Source organism: Sciurus vulgaris (genome assembly GCF_902686455.1).
Source record: "Sciurus vulgaris genome assembly, chromosome: 3".
NCBI lineage: Eukaryota > Metazoa > Chordata > Mammalia > Rodentia > Sciuridae > Sciurus > Sciurus vulgaris.
This window is the reverse complement of record NC_136463.1, coordinates 135054989-135075316: the sequence shown is the minus strand read 5'-3', so window position 1 is coordinate 135075316 and position 20328 is coordinate 135054989. Positions and strand designations below refer to the sequence as shown.

Here is a 20328-nt window from a genome sequence, read left to right as displayed (position 1 = left end):
AAATTTACTGGCTTAGTCCTAGTATTTGGGAGTTCAAAAACCTTTCCATTTAATTTCTCTTTCAGTTTACTTTGATAAATTCTTTTAAAATCCTTGTAGATTTCATATGTATTGATTGATAATCAACTCCATGACACAAAAGTCAAATTCTCAAGCTCTTCAAGATAACCCTTTCCTACTTGCTTCTTTTGAGACTGCTATAAGAGAATACCCGTGGGCCCTGGATACCCTATTATTTAACGGAAATGATGTGAATAGGCAGGACTGAAAGACAGTAACTACCCTGTTTGAAATGATTTATGAGACAATTTCTTAAATTCTTTTGAGGTATTAACAAAGGATCTTATAGACTCATCCTATATTTAATTTGTTTCAAAGATATTTTAAATTTAATAATTGTTTTTAGAGAATCTGAGAATAAGAAATAATTTTATTTCAAACTTACACTCTGGCTCTTTATGTTTTACTCATCTCTTGCCTCATGTTTTAACACAGACAATGTGGGAGGAACCAGGTGGCATTTTGAACATTCTGCCTAGAATTCATCTTAGTAGATGATTAAATTGAACAGGTGCATTTCTTCTTTGCCACATTACCATGATGTTTATGTTGGCAGACTCCATCGTCACCTAACAAAGGAAACCTCTCCCTCAGCTTCCAATAACATTTCCCTTGCTTTCCTTTAAGGCTTAACTGAGACTCCTCAAAGTCTGTCAGGCTTCCACTAACATTCCACTTGAGACCCTTTCAGCTTTCATTAATAGGGTACAAAGTCATTCCAAGTTCTTCTGATAGCCCAGTCCCAAAGCCAAGGTCATGTGTAAGTTTTTGTAATGACAGTGTCCTTCTTCTAGGCACCAAATTTGTTAATAGCTATCTATAGACACATATATTATTCCCAAAACTTGGTGCTTTATACTACAATTATTTATGAATCTGTAATTTGAGCAGGACTTTAACAGGGACAAGGTGTCTCAAATCCACATGCCATCACCTGGGGTGGCTTGCCTGGCAGCTGGACAATCCACATTCAAGATAATCAGCTCACATGATTGGCAACTTGGTGCTATCTCTTGGATCACAGTTCATCCAGAGACAAAGGCCAGAAGCTCCATGTAGGCCTCTACTCAGGCTCTTGGTCTTCCTAACAGCATGGTAGAAGACATTTTTCATGACCCAAACTTGGAAAATTCCAAGTCATCACTTCCACTACACTCTTGCTCAAAGCAGCCACAAAGATCCAAATAGTTGCAAGGGGAAGGGGCATAAACTTCAGCTCCTAATGTAGGAATAGCAAAATCTTGGAAGAACATGTGGGATAGGAGATATTTCTGGACCCATTGTTGAAAAATACAATCTACTATAATGAGTAAGAAAAATGATTGCATAGGAAAATTATAGGGACTATATTCCTTATCACTGATGACAAAACCATGAAGAATAACACTCCAGAATGTTGCTGTGAAAAAAATCTGTCTAGATGGATTATAGGTGTAACCTGTTTAGAAACCCTTCTATTCCTAAAATTGACATATTCAATAGTAAATAACCACCAAACCAGGGACTTTTCATGTGTATTTTGAAGTTCTTTTTTATTTTTCTTTTTTAATTTTTCAAACTGATACATAAAAACAAATATTGTACATACTTATGAAGAAGTACCTTGTAATGTTTCATTACATGTACACATTGTATAAAGTTAAATCAGGTGAAATATATCTATCTCTTCAAATATGTATCTTTCATGTTGAAAATATTCAAAATGCTTTCTTTCAGTTTTTTGACATATATGTATGTTAACTATAGTTACCTTACTGTGTAATAGCACCCCAGAACTTCTAACTGTAACTTTGGACCATTGATTAACCCCTCCCCATTCCTCCCTACCCACTGTTTTCCCCAGCCTCTGCTGGCTACCATATATAACATCTGAGGTCAACTTTATTTAGATTCTACATATGAGTGAGATAATGAGAACTTGTGGGAAGTTCTTCTGATAGTCATTTTCAGAGACCAGCATAGTTAATTAGAAGCTCCTTAATTTTTAATGGAATAATATAAAGTATCACACCAGCAACCCCCAAAATGGGTGTGGATGAAGCAATTGCTGCATATGGGAAGTTTTCTCCTGATGGACCAGAATATTTTGGAGAGGCCTAAATGTTCCTTGTTTGAATAAGAAACCAGGAAGTTGGCAGCAGTCACCACTTCTCGAAAGTGCCTCTTCTTTTTCTTGTAATGAGATGTCAAGGTCATGAAATACCAATGTTCACACTTCCTGATTCTTAGTCCGTAGAATTTATAAGTCATGACTAAGTACATGTCACTCCCTTAGCAATCTCCCAACTAGCACTGTGCATTCTTTCCTCTAGAAAGATGTTGCCTGTTTCAGTTAGTGCCTTAAAAAACTGCAGTCTAAATGAAATCATTTAGATTCTACAAAATCTAGATTTGCAATATCTAGCAGTAGAAAGTTTATTGAACTTTAGACTGTGTGACTTTCAGAATTATATCAAGTTAAAAATCACTTGGTCATTACACATCAACTAGAATTCTAATATTCTGACTGGCAGAACTTCTCAATTCTAGAGTAATTTTAATGTTCTTTGGATAGAATACGTTTTACTTACAATATTTCTATGTTGATGATAAACCATTTAGAGTTCACAGTAAATATAAAGAGACTGATTTTGTTAGTTTTTCTCAAATTTTAATCCATATCCTACCAGCTCAGAAGATTTCAAGCAGCCATCTTTTCCATAGATTGTATTGCAAAAGAATATTTTTCTAAATAAAACATGAGAAATATTGTATTTTAAAAAGATATGCCTGTGCTTGGATTCACACAGGCACATAACACTGCCTTTATTCCCCTTGTTCTTAACTGAAAGTACAAAATACTTTAAAGGAATGTTTTTCAGCCACCTTTGCTTAAATGCAGCTAATCCATTAATTACCAAGAAATACTGTAAATGAACTCTTAAACTCTATGCCAAAATTTGTGGGAGGTTAAGTCTGCTTGGGAAAAATGTTCCTCAAATCATGAGCAATTATCACAACTGTACATTATGACCCACATAAATTTCTGAAAAAAGATTAAATTTTGATACTGTTGTGCCACTCTATAATTTGTGTATCCAGAATCCAGGGCATTATGAGATATTTCATTCATTTCTCTTTTTCATTACAGGCATTACAAGCAGAATGGATCATACTTGTGATGTTATTTGCATTCTGCTTTTAGCTTATTAAACAATAATGGAAAATAATAATAATCACAAATTATACTAACATAAATATTTGCTATTGTGAATTTTGAAAGATTTGATTCATGCTAGTAAAATTAATGTTGGCAAGTGGTAAAATACGGACAGAAATATTAACTGTTATTCCTTTTACTCAACAATTTTTCATTCAGTGTTGGTTGAATAAATCTGAGATTTCAGAATAGACAAAAATATGGATGCTCAATATTTGTCATTAATATGATTTTTCTGCTCCTAAAACTAGGAGGGGACCAGCTTCTGCCTACATATCCCTCCTAAGACTCAGTCAAGGTGGATTTGAATTAGTTCATTTGAATGAGGATACTTTTTCAGAGAGCAAGAGAACTACCAGCACTGGAAGAGAACAGGGAATGGAAAAGAGCAAAATTTCCATCTCCAGACTTTTCACCCATGGTCAAGTCCAAAAAGATGGGGCTGAAAGCAGAAATGATCAAAATGGCACAAGGGATTCATGGGGGAAAAGCTGGGCTCTGAGACATGTTGCTTTCCTGCCAAGACAGTAAGTGGTAATAGAGCAAAGGAAGGGTTCTCTCTTCCTCACATGGTACGTCATCATCACTTCGGCCAACAGAGGACCCAGTGGAAGAGCAGAGGAGCAAGAGAACACTCAGAATCACCAACAAGAACTGTTGTGAAGGAATGTGAATAACTTTTAGGAGGCCCTCAATATTCTTGGATGAGATTTAGAAGAGAGACATGCCTCAGCATGTGATAGAAAAAGAGAAAGATAAATCTCTAATCACTAGTGCAATCCCACTTGTCTTCAGACACTAATGAGGACTGAGTGAAGATATTGTCTTCAAATGCCTTTATTTTACATATATTCATCAGTTATCATAAAACATTCTAAACTTAAATAAGCCATTCACAACTGAGATTTAACTGATGACCAGTGAGCCTATCAAAGCAGTCTCTGCCCAAGGGCATGGTTGTGATAGATGTTCGTTAATCTACGCATCAAATAATACCAAGTTTACAATACATCAAGGGATTTTCTACTTTTGGACTGTGGAAATAATAAAAGGAATTATTTGAGATGTACCAAAACAAAATTGTGAATCATCTGTACTTGGATTTACTAACAATTAACTCAAGAACACAAATAACAAACAGCAGTGCTTGACATGGATGCAATTGTTTTTAATCACTAATCCTTTCCCAAAAGGTATGGTACAGTATGTACTTCAAGTCTGAGAAACAGTTCATTGTCAATGGTGTTACCGTTCACAGTGACTCAAATTTCAAAACCACCATGTCGAGACTCTTTCTTTTAAGCCTTCTTTGTGCAGGCCGTTAGGACAATATTCACAGGCTATGAACAACTTGCCTCTTTAAAAGCATTTCTTTCATCATGGGCATATTAATTCAAATTCAACTTATGCATTCTGCACAACCTTTGCTAATTTTTTTCCTACTATTTGAACCTCATACTACTTCCCAGTCTTTAAAACTTTACTCAACCCATAGCTCCTTGGTAAAGACTTCTCTGACCTCCTCAGGTTATACTCTCTCAAATTCTTTTTTAAAATTTGATAATCCTAAACTTATCCATAATAGTTGCCTTATTTTCCATCTGGTTTTTCAGATCTTTGTTTTATTCTTCATTCTACATAGCATGGTGGCTTTATGTAACAGCTTTCAAATGATTATGAAGTATAGAAAACTTGAAGCCGAGGAGAGGGAAGATGCAACTTAATATGTTGAGGCCCCTTTTATGTGTATAATATGAAAGTCATTTTGCCCACTGGTTCAGCCTGCTATTAAAACTCTTATATTCTAATTTGGTGATCAAGTTCTGGGAATCTTGAACTGTTAAGAAAGAATTAAATGTGGTTAAAAAACTGGATAGTTATAATCACCGACACCTGTATTATAATTACTATGGGTATTTGGCTTTCATGTTTATATTGCAGTTAGAATCAACTGGTTAAATTGTTGAATAATCTGACCAAAGAACAAAGGAACACTTTCATATCTGTTCTTTATAATTTAGTAGTATATTTTAAATAAGTTGTATTTGGCCTTGGATGGGAATCACTGTAACCACAGAACGAGATGAGCCCAGGATGCCTGGGTACACTCCTCTTCCTGGTGGTCCAGACTTAGCTGCATCTGTGGAAAGCATCACAGTAGCCTCTGCAGGAAGAGAACAGCAACCTACTGAGTTTATGCTATAATTTTGTTGGAACTTATATGTTACTCATTGAATCTAATCCAAATTATTCATGTTGCAGTATAAAAAAATCATTAACAACATTTTAGGCAAAATAAATATTTTATTATTTTTATATAGGTTTTTAGAAATCAACCTTTGTGTGATAGTTCAAACATTTATAAACCTTTTATATATTCTTTCAAAGAACACTGTTAACATCTCAACCACTTTCGATTAAAATTTCACACACAAAGAAACATAAGAGGATTTGAAAATTATAAATGCTAAAAGAATAATTCCAAAGACAATTGGTTGTTACTTTTCACATTTATTTAACACATATAAAACCAAATAGGAAACCATTTTTCTTTTTCTTTAATAAAAACAAAGAGTTTTGACAGGTTAAAACCGAATTAAAATCATTTACATATGAGAACAAATCTAAATTACTTCCATTTTGGAAAAAAAACAAAAAGCAAGCTTATTCATTTCTATCCATTCAAGTCAGAGGCCCCATTATTTTGACAATACTCTACTATGTAGTCTAAAAGACAGAAGAAACATCTCCTTATAAGAAGAAGTCTGGACAATGCAAAAAGTACATAGTGTTTAACATAAGGCACATTTCCAAAAGAAAAATACTATGTAAGCTGTAATAAAATTACATTTGTTTGGGGTAAAGCAATGAGGCTTACAGTGTAAGAACATTGAGTAGTTGTAGGTAACCTCATGTAATTCTAACCTACTGCTATTAGTAGCCTCCTCAAGAATTAAGAGCAATTTTTACAACAGAACAGTTTGTCTTCTTGGAAGTGAAACTAATTAACAGCAGTGGAGGGAAAATCATTGGTTGCTTCAAGCTCTCAAAAAATGAATCAGTTATTGCACAGTAAATACCTCATAGAGGTCAGTGTTGTAAGAAGCTAGTCTGAAGAAAAATGTTATTTATAAATTGGTTATGTCTGGAAGTCTTCAAGTTTTATAATTAATTCTACATAGGGAATCAATTGGAAAAATATTGACATACAAATAAATATTAGGCTTTTCCAAATTGCTACAGTTTTGAAAGATTAGAAAAGAAATAATCAGCAAAGTGCCTAGTTTCTATGTATGTTTTTATGAAAGATATGCACAGGGGAAATACACATTGTACACTGTATAAGTAGCCCAGCTCAGCAGACAGTATCTTCTGAAGTACAGACAACACCTCCCCCAGTGTATATCATTGATAACTCCAATAGTCACAATTAACAGGATCCATGCCAACCTTAAAAAAGGAAAGAGAAGTCAAATACTAAAGGAGTTTTTAAAAGGTAGATAAGAATTTTATCCACATATATATCACAATCTTCCCGGGGTCACTGTACATCTTTTTGAAGTTAATTCTTTTCTCTTAGATTTTAAAAAGAAATTCTATTAGTTTTTTTATGATATAATTTAAAATATTTCATTTTTCACAGCTAAAATTACATATCAGACTTTTCAAATTTCATGTCTCATGTTGAATTTTTCATATCTACTAAAAGTATTATCCTACTGAAGTGTATTATTCTTTTTGCATTCACCAAGTATTGTTATTAACATATAACTTGAAAAATGTATTTGGAGTTATGAAATAAAACAAAATTCATTTTAATAAGTAAATCACATAAAAGTTTTTATAAATTATGATTAGAGATGAATAATTAGAAATAGATTTATGGCATATGTTCCTTTAAAAGATAAACACATTAGGAAAGATTCTAGGAATTTGTAATTGTCAAAATCTTGTTCTAAAAACTGTACATCTGAAACATCATTACAACCAATGTTAGCAAAATAAGACTCAGATCTCTGAAGACCCAATTCCAGGATTTATTTACTACAGTGAAATTTAAATTAATAAAACACAATACAGGTAATTTTGTGAGGCTAACATTTGACTTGCTTACACTTCAAATAGAGTTTACAAGGTTCTCAAACTATAATTATATAAGTTGCAAAAATAAAATTTTACCTAGAGAAAGAGAACTATGTGCTAAGAAAACAAAAAATTAAAAACTATGTTAATATTTATATTTAGCTAAACAAAGAAATTTAGAAAAACTTACCTAAAAATTCCACTTAATGACTATCTTATTTAGGATTAGATGCTTTACTTGAAGATACTGCTGCCAAAAGTCCACTTACAATTTCCCTTCTGATTTCCCCAACAATTGACTCTTTAATCTATAATGGAAATGGGGAAAAATAAGCATTTTGCAATATAACTATAATCCAGTTTTTTCAGTTTTTAGGAAAAACATAAATAGCATTTAATTCCTGCTATTAGCTAAACCACAGAGAAAACGGCGACCTTAGTGGATTTGGAACCTCCACATGATAGCAAAGAGGCAGTGGGAATTCCAAACCACCCATCCTCATACCCAGATCAGACTCTGAGTGAGGCCTAATTACTCTAAGCAGCTAACTACATTATGAAATGTCACAATTCTTAAGTTGAAAACATCAGAAAATGTTATTTCACTGATTACAAAATTTACTTCATGACACAAAATAACCTGGAAGGACTGATCAAATATTAGGTTCATTTTGATGCTTCCTATTAACACCTGCCTCTGTAAGGTAGTTAGCAGGATGCCCTAAGAAAATCTACTAGTAGCAAAATGACACAGATATATTTGTCTATTTATACCAACTGAAAGCAACTACATAAAGAAGTTATACATTGCTCTAACTTAACATGCACATTTTAAATGGAAAGAAGAAATTATCATTTAGTAAAAGTATCTTAAAACACACACAAAAATTCTCAAAACTTAAACTCTAATATTTTTCTTTAGTGATATTGTATGTGTGTTGTTGGTCTTTCGCTTCAGGTAAGGATATAAATCTCATTTTATTGTTGAAAAAGGCAAGGAGACCTGGAGCAAGACAATTCCATGAAGATTTTCTTCTCCACATGTCTAAGTACTACATTTGACCACCCCCTCCCATTTTCTCTAATGATACAGCACTGCCTCCAAATAGCCCTCTGTGAAGGCTTTAAATGTGTATTTCCTGAAGTAAACTGATAATGCCTTCCCAAATTAGCACTTGAGACACTCTTAACTAGCTTTTAAAAATTCTACATCTCCACAGCTTCCTGTTAGCCTGATCTATTTCCTAAAATGTTCCTAAGTACATCTCAAACACATTTCCACTGAAGTCTTTCCAAAAATGGCTCTGTATTAATCTGTCAGGCAAAATTGGTATAAATACATAGACCTAGGCATACTTATTTATAGAAATGAAATGTTCTTTAGTTACCAACCAACCATCTGTACTGGCATGTACCTAAATAAATATAAATTTTTCATTTTCTACAATATTTATAAATTTTAAACAGCACCAAAAGTCTTTCAGGTTCACAGCATTTCAGATTCATTTTAAAAATGAACATGTGTTAGATACAAACATGAAAACAGAATCCCTTAGCTACACTATATAAGCATGAATACAGTATGTGTACACAGAGCCACAGCAAGTCTACATTTGTAAGACAGTGAGTGGAAAGTCTTTCTAGTCCTACTGCCAATGCAATACGGCAAATTTACTCTCTCCTCATTCTTCATCATTTAAAAACACACTAGTCAAAAAGTTTTCTTTACCAAACAACATCTGCCAAATTTTGGGGGGGAATTCAGACAACACTGGTGAAAAGCATAAAAAAAAATCTCTAAGAGCAAAGATTAGTGGTACAGCCTTACAGTCTCAGCTACTTAGGAGCTGAGGCAAGAGGTCACCTGAACAGCAAGGGCTACAGTTAGCTTGCTCTACTATCAAGTATGTTATCTAGATGGATATCAAATGAATATTAGCTCTTTATTAACCCATTAATGACAAAAGAACAGAATAAATTCTGAAAATGAGAGACAGATATGGGCTAGAAGAGGAAAAATACTTTTAAAATCTCAGAGAATGACAGATCTTAAATAGCAGGTTTCAAATATTAAGAAAATTTCAAAGAAGACTGAAGACAAAAAACTTCGTAGCAAAAGCATCTTGGATGCTTTGGGGGTACAACAGAAACTAGGTGACAAGCGAATTCCTTCCAAAAGGAGAAGGAAATATGAATCAAAGAATGAGGTCAAGTGGAAAATACTGTCAGCTACTTCAGGAAGGGGATCAGGTCTTGCTTATCAATGTATTTATATATAAAAGTAATTGCTCAATAACATTTGAACAAATGAATGAGAGAGCAAGAGAGGGAGGAGAGAGAAACATCAGCACTACACACTGACTGACTGACAAGTGTGGAGTGTGGGGCAGCACGTCTATTTAATGTGCATCTGCTGTGTCGCTACTGCACGGCAGCTACTGTAGAAAGTGATCTCTAAATAAGTTCCAAAAGAGACACATAGCAAGCTCTGCTTTTACCAAAACATGTGTTTAAAATATAGCATAAACCAAGCCTAGGAGCTTCAATAAACACTGAACAACTTTCTAAACATACAGCAATGTATCTTTACTCTTTTGAGTTCTACTGAATTTGCTTCTGTGGCCACATATTTATTCATTCTATCAAGTCATCTTTTAATATATGAACTCACATATGTTTTTAAAATAAACATTTCCAGGCCACTGATAACATACGTCACCAATGAATGGGGCAAATTCTGAGACAGTGTACATTTTTCCTACTACGATGTACACAATCTGGGCAGACAAGGAGTCTCTTTAATCTGATAAAAGTTGAATTACCAAATGAATGTATCAGATATTTGGAAGGACTTTATTTCACGGCTCTCTTTCCAAAGAAATTCTATTATATTAACACATTATAAACAACAAAAGCACTCTTTTTTAAAAACCTTACAGATGGTGCAATGATAGGAAAAAAGCTTGACAGATACCATTGTTTTCATGCACCCATGAGCGCAATAAGAAAACTTTCCTGAAAGTGCCTGCCAGTGCTTGATCCTCACCTGCAAGAACTGCTCATCCTAAGATTAAACCTTGTCTTCCTGAATGGTATCTTTGTCAATGGGCTGAGGGACTCAGAATTTACTGGAAAGACAGAATCTAATTTAATTTTCTTGGTAGCAGATACAATGAGCTTTAAAAAAATAATGGAATTCAGTACCAAGTATATTTTAAGTAAAAAAGATTGCCAATTGGAAATAAATGGAATGAAGATAAATCTGAATTAAATATTGTGTAAGCAAACTTTTAAACAGAAAACCACTGTAACTGAGCAAAAATAACATAAAATGATATTTTTAAAATTATAACCAGCATTGAATTAATGTATCTATTAATACATTCTCTTAAAGTACTTCAAATGCATTTGTTTTAAGAACAGCAGTATGCCTTTTACATCTTGTTTGATCTATATATATTGCTTGGTAAGTCTTTCTTTGCAGACAGCGAGAGTAAATGTTAAGCCCAACTTCCTTCAAACTATGCCAAATTATGAACTCAGTAGTTTCTAATTAATGGGCTTAACATTGCAAACATTTGCCTTGTATGACAGTTTGAATGTCTGCAAAGTATAAAATCGTTCATATTTAATGGAAGATTCCTATAAATGAATAAGTAATTCTCCAGGACCAAGGCAGCAAAATGGAAAACAAACGACTTTTTCTATAATATGTTCTATTGGCCAAATAATCAATGTTCCAGTCTAAAGTGAATGCTTTATTCCTAGGAAATTACTTACAGTACATGTTAGGCCACTACAACTTTAATAATGAGGACTCAAGCGTACATTACGGGAGTTTTTGTGTCAAATAAGCAAATAAAGTCAAGTTTTCAAGAAAATCTTCAAAGTTAAAGGGAATAAAAAATCACATTTCTTTAAAAATAAAAAAAGTTACTTGGTTAGCAAATATAGTATGAGAATGGTTTAATAATCTAGGCACACCTGAGTTGAGTAGGTTGGATGGACAGTTTGCTAAATATTAGCTAGCAACAACCAACTTTCAAAAATAATGACATTTGTAGGACAAATTCACAGAACTAAGACTTTCTAAATTTTGGGTTGATAGTTTTATGTAATGAAAATAAAAGAAGAACATGCTATTTTTTGCTACAACACTTGTTTTGAAAATGTGAATTTGTTCAACAGGGTTGATATATTAGAAAACAACTTATAATGCAAATTTCACATTTACTTATGTGTAGTGTTTCATTCTCAAGAAACACTACATAAACATATTTAACAGCATTCAGCTGAACCCAGAAACATAGCACAAAAATGCACATAATTTAAACACTAACCAGTTCTCAGTTCTTTGTGTATGAGCCACACCTACCCCTGCTGGAAATTAAAGCTTTCTGTCAGATTTCGGTTCATCCTCCTTCCACCCCTTCACAGTAACCCATAAGCTTCAACCTTTCCAAAGCCCACCTCTACAAGCAAACCTCAGAGTTTTTTCAAGGTTAAGTACCATATTTTATTGCAGAAATTTTGTATTTCTCAACCATTTAAAATGTATAAAACTATGCTACCATTTTGATTAAGTTTCTATCTTTTGCCTTTTTTAATGTCTCTGATGAAGTTTGGAGTGTTATGCCTCTAAATCCTATTTCCCCCACAAGCCCTATGGTTTTTGATGGTATAAGTTTGCACAGCAGAGATTTTCAGGATCACATATATTATCAGCAGAACCAATGACATTTCTGTTTAAGTAGCTTCTCAAGCTATTATCATACAGCTGCAAATGATGGTACTTAATATATATGAAATAATCTCTGGACTGAAAGGATCAAAGGCCCACTGAGGAAAGATTCTGGTCTGTTGCCACCATTCTTGACCTATAACCACTAGAAATCTGTTCTTTGCTAAGAATTAATTATAAACTGTGTTAGGTTCATATTGCTAACTTTATTAATAATACTCAGTTTTTAAAAAGTGGGAGCCAGTGACTCCCACAGGGCTCATTTTGACCTTTCCTATTCCTGAACTCTCAGTTCTTGAATATCTTATAAAGACTGACAATCTGTATGCTTGGGACCAGAAATGTTTCAAATTTTGGAGTTTTTTTTTTTTTTAATCTTAAAATATTTGCACAGATTTTAAACGTTGAGCATACCTGATTTTAAAACCCAAGATTCAAAATGGATTGGAACCTGAAGCTTTCTGAAGGCTGAAGGCCCTGTAAGACACTTTTCTGTCCAATTTTTCCATCACCTTTTTTTTTTTTTTTTTTTTTTTTTTTTTGGCAGGGGGCAGTGCTGGAGATTGAATTCAGAGCTTCCCACATGCTAGGCAAGTGCTTTCACCACTGAGCAACATCCCTGGTCCTTCCATAATCTCTTGAGTTAGTCTTGTTTACCAATTCCTACCAGAATTTAAGTGGAAGGACTTCATATCTTACTTGTATTTTTCTTCTATCCTTCTTTACAGAGCAGATTCTCAGACATGTATAATTTTTTTTTTTTTTTATTGTCATTGTTTTTAGTGTTGGGGATCAAACCAAAGGTCTCACACATGCAAATTGTGTGTTCAGTCACTGATTTACCTCCCCAGTCACTAAAGTGATTTTTTTTTTGTTTTTTAATGTATAGGATATTCTGCTTTTTCACTAATGGAAATAATGAAAGATCTCTTCTAATCTGGGGTCTTAGTACCTCGGATGGAAAATACTTCTTCATTACTCAAAGAGTTCTTAAGACAAGAAAATAGAACAGAAGGTGAAATATTCAGCCTGTGTAATTTTTTTCCTGTGTACACTATTAGTTTTTGCAACAAAAAGGACAGTGATTTAAGAAGGAAAGGGGGGTGGGATCCATCATAAAAGTAATACCTATGGGGCTCGCCCTTTTTAAATGAAATATACTATTTCTTTTCATTAACGTTCAATGCTAAAAAGAATTATCAGGCAAATTTTCTCAACTAACTTGTCACCTTTAACTACAACCCTTGTAATTTTTTGCTGGTTCTTTGGTAACTTAGAAGTCTGGTTAATGCTTCAGGTTCTCAAGCTGTTATTATCCAGGGTAAATCTTTTCATACTGTATTTCAATTTTTGAACAACTTCAAATTTTCACACTTCTTCACCCACCTAATACATAAAATTCTTTACACTTTTTAAAATCACAACATCATTTTCCTATGTCAGTTGAAATAATAAATGACATCCTTTAATTCTGGACAAAACCTAAACTGTAACACTTAATGCTACAGATGGAAGACTTGAGAGGTAGAGAGTCTGTAACCACACTGAATGCCGAGAACTGCAATTACTTTACATTCAAGTATGAAATTTGCAGAAATGCTATTATGAACACATCTTAATAGATACAAATAAGAGCAAAGTTAATTTAAAAGCTCTCTGAAAATTACTGAATGCTACGAATAAAAAGGATATCTCATAAATATTGCATGACATCCATCTCCAAATAAATGAAGCACAGATTTTACCCACCTCCCGTATGACTTGCTGCAACTCATCCTGCTCCACATTTCTATGCATTTCCTCAGCAGCTGGCATCAGGGGTAGTTTTCCAGGCCCTTCTTCCACTTCAGAGTTAGGCCCTACAACCCGTGAGACTTCTTCAGCTGCTCCAACTTCCTCAGAACTCTCCAGCTCTGGAGGCGTCTGCACAGAGCCTGTTCTAGAAGGAGCAGTTGGTGTTAGGGCCACTGATGCTCGGAATACTTTCTTTCTTGCCACAAAATGGGTTTTGGATTTTCCCCCTAAGTCACCGGAAGGCACTCCAGTTCTTCTGTTAGCATGAGAGGGACCAGAACACACAGAAGATGACTCTGATGTTGCGTGGGAGAAAACTGATTCTGAGCTTTCTCCAGGAGGGAGCTCATATCCCATTTCTCCAAGTCCCAGGCCCAATTCAGACTTCAAGTATGACTGTTCTCGCATCAGTTCAGTGACCTGTATGATCAGAAAAAATGTTATTTTTCTCTCTCAATATTAAGATTGGTTGTTGAAGTTTAATTCCTTCAAAAGTCAAATTGTTGTTAATGTTATAAAAAAAATCATTAGCTTGCAAAGATATAATTCTATTTCACTGATTTAGTGACTATTCAAACTGATTCACAAGATAGCAAGCTTAAATATAGTAAGCTCAAGCAATAAAATGGGCAACTAGAACACATGTGATGAAATTTTATCTGTAACCACACAGGTAAAGAAAAACAACATAGTTACTCATAATGCTTTGCATTCTAATGAAACAATTTGTCTAAAATGTAATAAAAGTCAAACTTGTTCAAAAAAGCAGTCATCTTATAGCTCTAAAGAACTGGGATCTGACTGGGAAAGCACATTTCCCCTGGAGTATAAATATTTTTAATGGTGAATCATCTCCTTTAGGTCAGAAAGACAAATCACTATTGCAATTAAGCTGGCTTTCTAGTGGTCTAAGATGTCAATGGTCTTCAGGAGTAGCAAACTCACTTCCAATTAAATTTAACTAACTTATGAAACTAACTTATGAATACATTTCATCCACACTAGGAAATTGTGTGTTTATGAGACATAATATCACTTCCCTTTCCCCGTGACTTAGAAGGAGAGAGGCTTACTGGTTCCATTACATTCAGCGGAGAAGGACATGACAAGTTATCAGCGCTTCTACTGCCACACATTCCCTGAAAAGATAACAATATAGACAAGCAAATGTATGTATAAACTTTCTCAAATTGTGTTTTATAAAATTAATTGACTACTCATTGCCCTGAAGCATCACTTTATGTCACAAAGGTCACCCTCTACTGTCATGAAGTCTTATGAAATGTTATTGTGACTGAAGACTGATATAGCAAGATGCACAGAAGTTGATTCTCTGCCCCCACCAACACACATTTCAAAGAATGATGGATCAAAATAATTAGAAAACATACTCATTAATGATACAGAATTGTTTTTTCTATGTTCTCTCTATATATGTATACATATCCTCTTAGTCTACTTAATGTATGTGCATACATAGGCATATGTATTTATTCTTTTTTTTTTTTCCCTTTTGAGACAGGGTCTTGTTAGGTTGCCCATACTCTTGAACTCACAATTCTCTTGCCTCAACTTCCCAAGTAGCTGGGATTATAGGCGTGTGCCATCATGTCCCACTTATTCATTTATTTTTAACAAAAACTAAACATGTTGTCAATGTAATATAAATAAAAATTCAAAACTTCAAAGAAACATTTTACAACTTCAAAGATTTTGGCAAAATAAACATGATATTTCAAATTTCATGGAAAGGAACATTATTAATGAAAAGTGGCAAAGTGGCACAAAATAAAGAGGAACAGTGTTTCTTTTATTACCTTGGTTGCACACACATTTTCTATCAAAACACTTCACTTGATTCCTTAAAAAACATAATAAAAGGTAAGGGGCCATGGGTTTCTCTCAGTGAAAGCCTAGGTGCTTATTAGCATGTGGAAGCCCTGGGTTCAATCCCCAAAGCACAAAAAAAGAAAAAGAAAAGAAACATTAAAAAATAGAATAGAATCTAAAGTTAAGGAAAGGCTTAATGGTAAATATTTATTTAAATGCAAGAGAAGGGAGAAAAACTGAGTAAAATATATTATGTGTCTGTTTTTTGGAGTTATATGCAGTGATTCAAACTTAAAAAAGTCATATTTTAATTCACAATTTTCCCTTCAACAAATCTAAACTTTTGTACTGCCCCTTTTTTCTATCAAAAATACAATTAATAATTTTCATTGTTATTTCTAAATAAACTAATATAACTTATACATAAAACTGATGTGTGGAAAAGCTCCTTAAACATTCTGCGTGCTTCTAATGCCATTCAAGTAAAAGGATTAAAACGAAGGCACTTGTTCTTAATATGCATGGAACATTATCAATAAATCTAGTGAAAACGCCTGACAACCCCCTAGGCAGCGTACCACAAGTGCTGAGGAGCGGAAAGGAGAAGGCACCTGCACAGCCCGAAGCTGTTCATCCAGGCCCAGCAAGCGGTCCTCCAGCTGTAGCTCCAGGTCCTGAAGTTCCATTCGGACTGAATTTCTCAAACTCTGCAGCTGATCAACTTCATATCTATCAGTAGTGTGATAGGTATAAAGTTTGAAAAAGGTAGTTCCTATTCACAACCTTTTAAAAACTACTATAAGCTGACAGAAGGTACTGAATTCCAAGTTTTATAAATTCACGTAACAACAACTATGAAGTAACCACTAGGACAATGGTTTTTATTCCTCTATTCTCTTACAACTATCCTGCACACGGAAAAGCTGCTCATAACTACCATCTTCCTTATACACTGAAAGTACAGAAATTAACTCAGTAATTATGTGTGCCTAACTTTATCTATAGCGGTCCACAAAACAATTACAGGGTATATAGTGGAAATAAAACTACATTTTTAAAAATTAAGTTATAAATGCTTCTTTGAATGTAAAACTCTTTAAGACAAAAGGAACTTTCACCTTTCCTCCTCAGTCATGTGGTGATAAACCATGGTCTGCTGACGCAGCATTGCCAACTCTAAATCCATCATTTGTGTTCTAAACAAATTCAGGCTCCGCCTCATTACTTGAAGCTCCTGAAAAGTATTCTAAAATGCAACATAACAAAATTACACGTCTAAATCATAGAAATTATTTTGTAACACAAAGATTTACATAGGAACTTACTTCATAAAGAGGTAGAACAGATGATTTCTGAGTACTATATGGAGCAGCAGCAAAATCAGGTCCTCTCATCATAGGATACTTCAAACAAATGAAAACAGGGTTAAAAACCAATGTCAAAGTACCTACAAATTTTCTAAGGTATTAAGAAGGCAGAATTAAGGCCTGCATTTTTTTTCTGAGGCAAAACCAAACAAAATAAAACTCTTTACACTATAAGCAAAATAATAATAATAATAATAATAATAATAATAATAATAATAATAATCAGTCCCCAATGCTACCTATTACTCTTAGCCACTCCAGGAACAAATCAATCTATTTGGGAGGCAGAAGAGGCAAAAGAGAAAATACAGCTCGTATCTGTTTTATAGGACTTCTTTCTTGATTTGAGAAAGTAGAAAAGCAAAAATGAAAGTCCAAAATGCAGAAGCAGTAACTGCAAATGTCATTATGGGATTCAGTAACTACTAACATGTCTGGAGGGAATAGTAAGTAACTATCAACTGTTAGACATTTGAGCATCTGCTATATGACACTATTTTAGACAGTGGAGATAAAAGGTACACCATGCCCAAGCCTGCAAGTGTTCTTATACTATAAGGAAGATAAAGAGAAGTTTAAATTTTTATTATAATGTTAAGATGGGGGTAGTACAATGGATACAAACAAAAATTCACAAATAAACATTAGGTTAAGTTTTTCCAACAGTGGTTAACACCTGAGCTAAGCTTTAACAGTAACTAGGACTTGTTCATGCAAAGAAACGCAACAGCAGAGCATTCCAGGTAAAACAAAGCACCAAAAAAAAAAAAAAACCACACAAACAAAATGCAAAATGGCATGTGCAGATCCCCGAGAAAGCACAACTATTGAGAACCCTGCACGTGGGCCAATGTGGCTGGAGCACACACCCTAAGCAAGGAGACTGGACACAGTGTCCATCTATTGGGGTGAGATGGGGGTGGGGAGATGATTAGCTCCATTACCTCTGAGGGGTCACCTAAGAGGAAAAGCTAGAGCAGAAGGAACTTGCACCTAGAAAGGTGCACCACAGAGGTTCAGGTGAATAGGTCCCTGGAAATCCCCAGCTTCACAATAATCACAGTGAATATCTCAGTCATAGACAGAACCAGGTTTTGTAAGGTAGAAAAAACACCTACATTCTAGTTACAGTGCAAATCATCAGGAGACAACTGTCATTTATATAAAACATATATTTCAAAGGTGATGTATCTTATGTCTTAAAAAGTTACAACATTGATTTTACTTTCCAAGGGGATTCCTGTCTAATACTATTTCATGAAAATAAGAGATGACATGCATTCTAAATCCATTTTACCTGATTTTTTTTCTCTTTTGGAGTAGTTCCAGTCTTTGAACCCAGTGGAAGTAGACTAATTCTGTGCCAGAAGAGCAGCATCAGGGATCAGTAGGTGAAGGGAAAAGCTTAGAGAAATATGAGCAGAACCAGGAGAAGACGCTGCCACCGAAACCAACAGGAAGAAACTTAGAAAAGGAAGAGGTGGTCAACACATCCAAATGGCAGAAAAAAGGAGAGAAAGGATTTTGACAGGGAAGATTTTTTAAATAACAAGGACAATGTAAAGTTTCTAGATTAAGACAAAGACAATGGAAAAGAAGCTGAAAAAGGGAAAATATCTAATGAGCAAAATCTCTCTTCTAGGAAAGGAAGGAGATTCTAAGCAGAGAAATTAACTTTGTTCAGGATTAGTTTCCACTTTTCCCATGAAACAGAAGGGAAGGATAATAGGAGGCAGGCAAGTATACACAAGTTTAAGCATGTAAAATAATACAGCTAAGGTATTTATACCTGATGGGTATTAGCTTCTCAGTGAATTAAGATGTGCTCAGAGCAATAAAATATAAAATTCAGAAAACCCTTCTCTCTTACCTGTGAAAGATTCTGCAGTGAGTTTCTAATATCATGCAACACTCTTCGTAACTGCATTTCTATGGCAGAGGGAGGATTCACAGAGCACGCTCGATAAGGGTAGGCAGCGTGTCTATGTGAGTAAGGACACCCAAAAGGGGAGGTAAAGGCACTGCAGGTGGCACCTGAGATGTTGGGAACACTGTGTGTGCTCAGAGTTCTCATGTGCTCACACAGGGGCCTTTCCTGCCACTCAGAGTGGACAGAGTGAAGGGAGCAGGTGGACTGAGAAATCTGTGCTGGAGTGAACTGTGAACAGGCAGGAGTCCTTCCATGATGGCATTCTTCCAACAGTGTCACCTCACTCTGGGTGGCTTCTTCTTTCTTCACAGATGATGGAGAGATGAAAATGGTGGATTTAACCAAAGACTGACCGTCATGCTCAGTCACCTCTTTTTCTACTTCCTGTTCCTCTTCAGGTGTGTACTTATAGGTGAAGGAAGGTGGGCTGCATTTGGTCTCTTTCCCTGGAGACAACCGGACATTGACAGAGGACACAACTCTTACTGGGCTCAATAAAGTTGTTGGTAAAGACTGAGACCTTCTTAGAGGATAGCCAGCTTTTGCAAGCAAGTACCTTTGTTTTAAAAGATCTTTTGATTTTATCAAGCTACGCCCCACTCTTTGATTAGACAGAGTACAAACCTTCATTCGAGCTCTTTGCAAAGCTGTATTAACTCTGTCCACAGAAGAAGGAGGCCCTGTTGTATTTTCAGAGCTCGTATCACTGCATTTAGCTTCAATGGAAGCCAATGATTTCAGAATATGGTGTGTGGTGTACTGGGCAAATTCACATTCACTGCTTTTATCCACATCACTTTCACCACTTGTTTCCCTGGGCAGCTCTACTGTCTGTGCAGGAGACAAGTCCTCTTCTGTTTCTTCTGTTTTGGTACTTTCAGTAACATGATCCTCTGGACTACAGGTGGACTGCTTACTTCCTGTATTCTCAAGAGTCCCACATTCAGCAACTGTTGCTGCCTTGGCTCTTCCTTTCTGAAGAGTGGTGACAGACTCCTCCTCTGACTCATTGAAATAAGGTTGGTCTTGCACTGTTGGTGTAACAAGGTCTTCACCAAATGATGTGACTGTTGTTTCACTGTCACAACTATCAGCACTACTCCCCATGGCTTGCAGGGACTCATGAACCTGTGAAAGGAAAACAGGTGAGAAGATGAAGAATAAAAGTAAGAGGTATCATACAAAATACCAAACAGATTTGATGAATTTATACTTTTATGGTCTCCCACCTTTGCTTGTGGCCCTGGCACTGCTCCAAAATGTTTTTAATACTCCTGATCATCAATTGCAATCCTCTTCCCCCACTCCCACTTTCTCACAAAGA

At 34.9% G+C, this 20328-nt stretch overlaps 1 protein-coding gene across 1 annotated transcript in view; it reads right to left on the bottom strand.

Moving 5' to 3' along the window:
• Positions 1-5545: 5545 nt before the first annotated feature.
• ITPRID2 (ITPR interacting domain containing 2) overlaps positions 5546-20328 on the bottom strand; it is an 86734-nt gene continuing 71951 nt past the window's right edge. Inside the window, 8 exon segments of the mRNA XM_079134565.1 lie at positions 5546-6709; positions 7533-7650; positions 13833-14297; positions 14951-15016; positions 16286-16436; positions 16826-16953; positions 17033-17110; positions 18945-20132. Coding sequence (XP_078990691.1) covers positions 7558-7650; positions 13833-14297; positions 14951-15016; positions 16286-16436; positions 16826-16953; positions 17033-17110; positions 18945-20132 — 2169 coding nt within the window. The 3' untranslated portion in view covers positions 5546-6709; positions 7533-7557.